The sequence below is a fragment of the Sapajus apella genome, unplaced genomic scaffold (genome assembly GCF_009761245.1).
Source record: "Sapajus apella isolate SASKATOON/1434 unplaced genomic scaffold, GSC_monkey_1.0 scaffold51, whole genome shotgun sequence".
In the NCBI taxonomy this organism is placed as follows: domain Eukaryota; kingdom Metazoa; phylum Chordata; class Mammalia; order Primates; family Cebidae; genus Sapajus; species Sapajus apella.
Window position 1 is genome coordinate 15,612,033 of NW_022436991.1, and position 7,975 is coordinate 15,620,007.

The window sequence follows — 7,975 nt, forward strand, 5'->3', positions numbered from 1 at the left end:
CCGCGCCCGGCTCTTTTTTTTTTTTTTTTTTTTAGACAGGGCCTCACTTTGTCACCCAGGCTGGAGTGCAGCATGCAATATCGGCTCACTGCAGCCTCGACCTCCCAAGTTCAAGTGATCCTCCTGCCTCAGCCCCACAAGTATCTGGGACTACAGGCACGGCACCATTATGCTCAGCGAATTTTCTTTTCTAATTTTTGTAGAGATGGGTTTCACCACGTTTTTCAGGCTGGTCTCCAACTCCTGAGCTCAAGCAATCCGCGTGCCTCAACCTCCCAAAGTGCTAGGATTACAGGTGAGAGCCACCGCATCTGGCCCATAAGCATCTTATTTATTTATTATTATTATTTTTAATACAGGGTCTTGCTCTGTTGCCCAGGCTGGAGTACAGTGGCACGATCTCGGCTCACTGCAACCTCCACCTACTGAGTTCGAGCAATTCTCATGCCTCAGCCTCCCGAGTAGCTGGGACTACAGGTGCACACCACCATGCCTGGCTAGTTTTTGTATTTTTAGTAGAGACAGGATTTTGCCATGTTGGCCAGGCTGGTCTAAAACTCCTGACCTCAAGTGATCTACCCGCTTTGCACTCTGAAATTGTTGGGATTACAGGTGTGAGCCATCACTCCCGGCCCCAAAAACTTCTTTTTTTTTTTTTTTTTTTGAGACAGAGTTCAAGTGATTCTCCTGCCTCAGCCTCCCAAATAGCTAGGACTATAGATGTGTGCTACCACAACTGACTAATTTTTAGCAGAGACAGGGTCTCACCATGTTGACCACGCTGGTCTTGAACGCCGGACCTCAGGTGTTCAAGGAGGCCTCTTTTGGTAGAGACAAACAGGGTTTCACCATGTTGCCCAGGCTGGTCTTGAATACTTCCCAAAGTGCTGGAATTACAGGCGTGAGGCCACCGTGCGTGGCCCAAAAACTTCTTTACTAGATTATGAGATCGTCGACAGCATGAACTAGATCCTATTGCAAGTAGACCTGTACATGGTTGCCAGGCAAATTGATGGAGCCCTTTCCCTTCTTTTTGCAAGTTCCTGTTTAAAACAGCAGGAGGCCCCTTCCAGTAGGGACTTTCCCTGCCAGAGGCAGGCTCAGAGCTGTCTCCTCACTGATTCTCTCTTAATCAGGGCAAGATGCCTTGCGTTCGCTAGAGGTTAGGTTCTGGCCAAGTTTAGCTCCTGCCTACTTGCCTACCTCTCCTTCACCTCCCCTGCTACGTTTCCCCTTCCTCGCTCAGATTCAGCCACACGAGCCTTCTTCCTAGTCTTCAAACACACCAAGCTTCTGCCTCAAGGCAGAACACTCTCAAAAAGAATCTCAAACACTCTTCCAGATTTTCGAATGGCTAACCCTTTCTATCGTTCAAGGTTCAGCTCAAATATTGTATCCAGACCAGGTGCGGTGGCTCATGCCTGTAATCCCAGCACTTTGGGAGGCCAAGGTGGGTAAATCACTTGAGGTCAGGACTTAGAGACCAGCAGGGCCAACATAGTGAAACCCTGTCTCTACTAAAAATACAAAAAATTAGCCAGGCGTAGTGGCAGGCGCCTGTAATCCTAGCTACTCGGGAGGCTGGAGCAAGAGAATTACTTGAACTGGGGAGGCAGAAGTTGCAATGAGCTGAGATCATGCCACTGCACACCAGCCTGAGCAACAGTGTGAGACTCCATCTCAAAAAAAAAAAAAAATTGTATCCATCTTGGGCATGATGGCTCCTGCCTGTAATTCCAGCACTTTGGGAGGCAAAGGCAGGTGTATCACTTGGCCAACATGGTGAAACCCTGTTTGTCTCTACCAAAAATATTTAAAAATTAGCTGAGTATGTTGGCGTGCACCTGTAATCTCAGGTACTCGGGAGGCTGAGGCAGGATATTCCCTTGAACCTGGGAGGCAGAGGTTGCAGTAAGCTGAGATCGTGCCACTGCACTGTAGCCTGGATGACAAAGCGAGACTCCATCTAAAAAAAGAAAAAATCGGCCGGGTGCAGTGGCTCACGCCTGTAATCCCAGCACTTTGGGAGGCCGAGATGGGTGGATCACCTGAGGTCAGGAGTTCGAGATCAACCTGGCCAACAAGGTGACACTCCATCTCTATAAAAAAAAGAAAAAGAAAAAATCAAATATTGTATCCTGAGACACATTCCCCGCCCGCATTAAAGAAGCCTCTGCCAGGCTGGGCTTGGTGGCTCAAGCCTGTAACCTCAGCACTTTGGGAAGCCAAGGTGGGTGGATCATGAGGTCAGGAGTTCGAGACCAGTCTGCCCAACATAGTGAAATCGCGTCTCTACTAAACATACAAAATATTAGCCGGATGTGGTGGTGTGCCTCTGTAATCCCAGCTACTGGGGAGGCTGAGGCAGGAGAATCACGTAAACCCAGGAGGTGGAGGTTGCAGTGAGCTGAGATTGCACTCCAGCCCAGGTGACAGTGCGAGACTCTGTCTCAATAAATAAATAAATAAATAAGCCCCTGCCACCACAGCCACTCCCTGTTGGATCATCTTGTCTGACTTCCCTCGTTGCACCTGTCATTATCTGATATTATCTCCCTTATTTACATGTTTACATTTTTTGCACACTGAGTAGTGCCACAGGAGCCAAGATTTGGCTCTTGTATGTTTTGTTCAGGACTACATCTCCCATACCTAGAATGGTGACAGGTGCATAGGAGGACTCAATAAATACTCTGAGAATGAACGCAACCAAAGTGGTTCCTGGGGCTCTTGTGTGTGAGTAACCAGGCATTTCACCCCTTCTTCCAGCTCTGGGAAAGAGCCAATTGTATAACTTCATTCCTGAGAGATAATTTGGTGCAATAGAAGAGCACAAGCTTTGAATCTGCCGTTTGCCAGCTATGTGACTTTGAGCAAATTACTCAACTTTTCTAAGCTTCCCCTTTTGTCCACTGGAGGTATTATTGATCCCAATGGGGCTGTTATAAAGGACAACATAGGACTTGTAAGCACTTACTGAATGTTATTTCTCTTTTCCCTCATGATTTCTGAATCTTAGTTGTCCCATTCATAAAATGGGAGAATTAGATATCTGTTTTTGCAATGGAAGTGGCTATTTTCGAAGGAAGTGGAATTTATGTATTTTCATATAAAAATATAGATTTTTATATGAAATATTCAAATTAAAAATTTTTTTTTTCTTGAGACAGAGTTTTGCTCTTGTTGCCCAAGGCTGCAGGGGAATGGTGAGATCTCGGCTCACTGCAACCTCTGCCTCTCGGGTTCAAGCGATTCTTGTGCCTCAGCCTCTCCAGTAGCTGGGATTACAGGCGTGCACCACGACATCAAGCTAATTTTTGTATTTTTAGTGGAGACGTGGTTTCACCATGTTGATCAGGCTGGTCTAGAACTCCTGACCTTAAGTGATCCACGGCCTCGGCCTCCCAAAGTGCTGGGATTACAGCCATGAGCCACGGCGCCCGGCCTTAAAACGATTTTTTTTTAAGTAAAAATATTCTAAGAGCCAAACAAGGTATCTCTATGGACTAGATTTAGCTCTGAGCTATTTTCCACCTAGGATACTAGATGCTATGACATCCTTACTGTGTAACTTAGGGAAATTCGCTTATCTCCTTGAACTTCAATGAGCTCATCTGTAAAATGGATCAGGACCCATCGCTGTGCGGATCAAATGAGACCAGGTGTGTAAGATGCTGAACAGCGGTGGCGCATGGTAAGCACCCCACGCACGACGCGACAGCGGTAGCTTGGGTGGATGTTGATTTGGTTAGGATATATTCAAGAAGCAAGATATCCCAGAGGCCAGCGGGATAAGCGACGCCGAGAAAGAAGGAGATAAGACGGCAGAGGAGGTAGAAAGAGGGAAGGGAAGAAGTGAGGAGGCAACAGGGTCCGCCCTCCAGGCGGGGCGCCAGCGAGAGGCCCAGGCCAGGGCGGGAGCGCACGTGGCCTATTTCGGGCGGAGCAGAGGCGCTGGGCGCAGCGGAGACCTCCAAGCCAGCCCCCAGAGACGGGCCGCGAGGGTAGGTTGGAACTTGGCTGCGAGGACCTTGAACGCCGCGCTGGGGCGGCTCCAGGTATTTGGGAGTCGGGGGACTGCGGAGAACGCCAGGTCTGAGCTCGCCGCCCTTCCCGAGCCGTTTTGGCTGGACGCCTGGATCCTTCGGGCTCCGCCCCAGGGGGTGGGACTATATGTTCGGACCCATGGCCGGCCGTCTCTGGGGCCCCGCCCCTGCCCCGCCCCCCGAGCCGCGGCCTCGCTGAGTGTCCAACCGCCCGGCGCCCAGGCCTGGGGCACCGCGAGCGCCGAACCTTCGGCTGGTGAGTGCGCACCTCCTCCCTAGGGTTTCCGCCCCGATTCCGCCTCTAGCCCGTGCCCCAGAGCTCCAGGTCGCTGACCCAGGCGCTGAGGAGTGACTCAGCGCAAGGAGGGTGGCGACTTGCGAGGGCTGGAGATTCGAACTGTTCAGGGCCTTGAATGCCGGGATGAGTGGGGTGAACGCGAGCCCCCAGAGCTGGTCCCGGGGCTGTGCCAGAGCGTGGGGCCGGGCTGGGGTGGACGGGAGAGGACCAGATTCGGAGACCAGGCAGGGCGGGAGAAGCCACGGCTGCACCGCCTTGCTGGGCCAGGGCCACGGTGGGGGGGCGGGTCCTGAGCTTCTGATCCAGCTCCCCGCCTCAGGACACCAAGATGCCTGGCGAACAGCAGGCAGAGGAGGAGGAGGAGGAAGAGATGCAGGAGGAGATGGTGCTGCTGGTGAAGGGTGAGGAGGATGAGGGTGAGGAGAAGTATGAGGTGGTGAAACTCAAGATCCCCATGGACAACAAGGAGGTATGTGTCACATACACCCTGGGGCCCACTGTCCCCAAACCTGTTCCAGGCCCAGCCTCCCTCAGATGGCAGCCAGGGATCTTGCCCCTACTTTTCCCTGAATCTCAGACCTAGAACCTCAGGGTTGGCCCATCCTTCTGCCCCACTACCTGGGCTTCCATCATACAGAAGTCATGCCTACTGTGCCAGGCTTCCCGCTGGGTGCAGGAGATTAACTCTGGCCTTGGATCTCCCATGGAGCTTGGTGTTGGATGGAAGGGTTAGACTGAAGAGTAACCACACAGTTAGAATCCTGTGTGATGGCTGCAAGTACAGGGGGGTGATGAAGCCTAGAGGTGGGAACTTAACTCAGATTTAGAGGTGCGGAAAAGGTCAGGTTAGTTCAACAGCCACAGTAAAAATAGCTAACCCTTGCCTAGCATTTTCTATGTGCAGGCACTGTTCTAAGCACCTCAATTCTATGATGTCAGTAGCATTTATTCCATTTTACAAATGAGGAGACTGAGGCCCAGGGCAGTTTGGTGATGGCCACAGGTCTCAAAGTTAGTAAAAGGATGGCTTTTGTGAGACCAGTAGGAGTCTGGGAGAGGAAGTGGGCCAGGCAGAGGAAATGGCCCTTTTATTATTATTGTTGTTGTTGCTGTTATTATCGTTTGCGACAGGGTCTCATTCAGTCACCCAGGCTGCAGTGCAGTGGCACTATCACAGTTCACTGCAGCCTTGACTTCCCTGGGCTCAGGTGATCCTCCCACCTCAGCCTTCCAAGTACCTGGGACTACAGGCATGCACTACTACACCTGGCTAATTTTTTTTGTTTTGTTTTGACACAGAGGCTCAGCTCTGTTGCCCAGGCTGGAGTGCAGTGGCGCGATCTTGGCTCTCACTGCAACCTCCACCTCCTGGGTTCAAATGATTCTCCCACTCAGCCTCCTGAGTAGCTGGGGATTATAGGCTTGTGCCACCACACCCGGCTAATTTTTGTATTTTTAGTAGAGATGGGGTTTTGCCACATTGGCCAGACTAGTCTCAAACTCCTGAGCTCAGGTGATCCTCCCACCTCAGCCTCCCAAAGTGCTGGGATTATAGGTGTGAGTCACCACATCCAGCTAGAAGTAGCCCTTGTAGAGGCTCAGATGAGTGAGTAAGGCACTGTAGCGAGGGTGGGTGGTTCGGCCATGCTGTAGTGTGGATGAGGGCAGGTGGTTGGCAGGTCACACAGGGAGTCAGGCTTTTATTCTGAGGGTATTTGAAAGTTTTGAGATTAGAATATGAATTAAATTTCCCCACTGGAGACCCTAACTGCCAGCAGATACATTTCCATTTCCCAGAACCCCAGAGGACTCTGCCCCCAGCCGGAGCAGCCTTGAGTCCCAGCAGAGGGCTTGGCTCCAGGGGGCCCAGCTTGCAGGGGCCCAGGCTCTGATTCTTCCTGCCCAGGAGCCAGTTCCCTAGGAAAGGACGTTCTGCTGCCCCCTAGTGGGCGTGGTGGGTGCTAGCGGGAGGGGACTAGCTCCTCAGGCCTCCTCTTCCAGTCTAGTAATTATCTGGTTCTGTGTGCTGCGGCACCCCCTGGCCCATTATCCAGCTCTGTCTGCCTCTTCAGGCCCTGCGTTTGCATGATCTCCACTTTTGGCCTCCAAGTTAGAAACACAGGCTCCACAGCTTAGAGTGGACTTCCAGCTCCATCACTTACCCATTGTGTGACCTTGGGCAAGTTTCTTTTTTTTTTTTTTTTAGACGGAGTTTCACCCATGTTACCCAGGCTGGAGTGCAATGGCGCGATCTCGGCTCACCGCAACCTCCGCCTCCTGGGTTCAGGCAATTCTCCTGCCTCAGCCTCCTGAGTAGCTGGGATTACAGGCACGCACCACCATGCCCAGCTAATGTTTTTGTATTTTTAGTAGAGACGGGGTTTCACCATGTTGACCAGGATGGTCTCGATCTCTTGACCTCGTGATCCACCCGCCTCGGCCTCCCAAAGTGCTGGGATTACAGGCTTGAGCCACCGCGCCTGGCCATGTTTCTTAACCACTATATACCTGTTTCCTCATTTGTAAAAGGAAAATTATAACAGCACCTACATCTTGGAGTTGTGAGGAATGAATAAGTCAATACATGCACAGAGTTACAACTGTGTCTGGCACATAATAAACATGGAAATAGTTGCTATTATTATTTATTTTTCTCCCCAAAGCTTGGGACCTTGGACAAGGTCATCCTTCTGGAGATTTTTCAATTTTTTTTTTGAGATGACGTGTCGCTTTGTCACCCAGGCTGGAGTGCAATGGAGTGATCTTGGCTCACTGCAACCTCCGGCTCCTGGGTTCAAGCAATTCTCCTGCCTCCGCCTCCTGAGTAACTGGGATTACAGGCGAATCCCCCCCCCCGGGGTTTGGTTTTTTTTTTTTTTTTTTTTTTTTTTGGGACGGAGTTTCACTCTTATTACCCAGGCTGGAGTGCAATGGCACGATCTCGGCTCACTGCAACCTCCGCCTCCTGGGTTCAAGCAATTCTCCTGCCTCAGCCTCCCGAGTAGCTGGGACTACAGGCTGCGCCACCATGCCCAGCTAATTTTTGTATTTTTAGTAGAGAAAGGGTTTCACCATGTTGGCCAGGATGGTCTTGATCTCTTGACCTCGTGATCCACCTGCCTCGGCCTCCCATAAGTGCTGGGATTATAGGCGTGAGACACCGTGCCCAACCTAATTTTTGTATTTTTAATAGAGACCAGATTTCAACATATTGGTCAGGCTGGTCTCAAACTCCTGACATCATGATCCTCCCACCTTGGCCTCCCAAAGTGCTGAGATTACAGGTGTGAGCCACCGCACCCAGCTAAAGTCATTTTTATCAAAGGCCTTGCTGGGTTAAACTGTGAGAACTGGGGTTGATCAGGGAAATGAACATGGAGGCACAGAGGATTGAAGGCAAACAACTCAAGGCATTGGGGAAGGCTTCCCAAAGGAGATATTTTTTTTTTTTTTTTTTTTTTTGAGACGGAGTTTCGCTCTTGTTACCCAGGCTAGAGTGCAATGGCGCGATCTCGGCTCACCGCAACCTCCGCCTCCTGGGTTCAGGCAATTCTCCTGCCTCAGCCTCCTAAGTAGCTGGGATTACAGGCACACGCCACCATGCCCAGCTAATTTTTTGTATTTTTAGTAG

The 7,975-nt window shown here is 50.9% G+C and overlaps 1 protein-coding gene across 3 annotated transcripts in view; it reads left to right on the plus strand.

Moving 5' to 3' along the window:
• The first annotated feature begins 3,596 nt into the window (after positions 1-3,596).
• ZNF771 (zinc finger protein 771) overlaps positions 3,597-7,975 on the plus strand; it is a 13,624-nt gene continuing 9,245 nt past the window's right edge. Inside the window, exons 1-2 of one of the 3 annotated variants that reach the window (XM_032243194.1) lie at positions 3,597-4,004; positions 4,664-4,813. In XM_032243194.1, the coding sequence (XP_032099085.1) occupies positions 4,673-4,813 (141 nt within the window). In that variant the 5' untranslated portion in view covers positions 3,597-4,004; positions 4,664-4,672. Of the gene's footprint in view, positions 4,303-4,650; positions 4,814-7,975 lie in introns of all 3 variants that reach the window. The other 2 variants (XM_032243193.1, XM_032243195.1) reach the window with 2 other exon arrangements.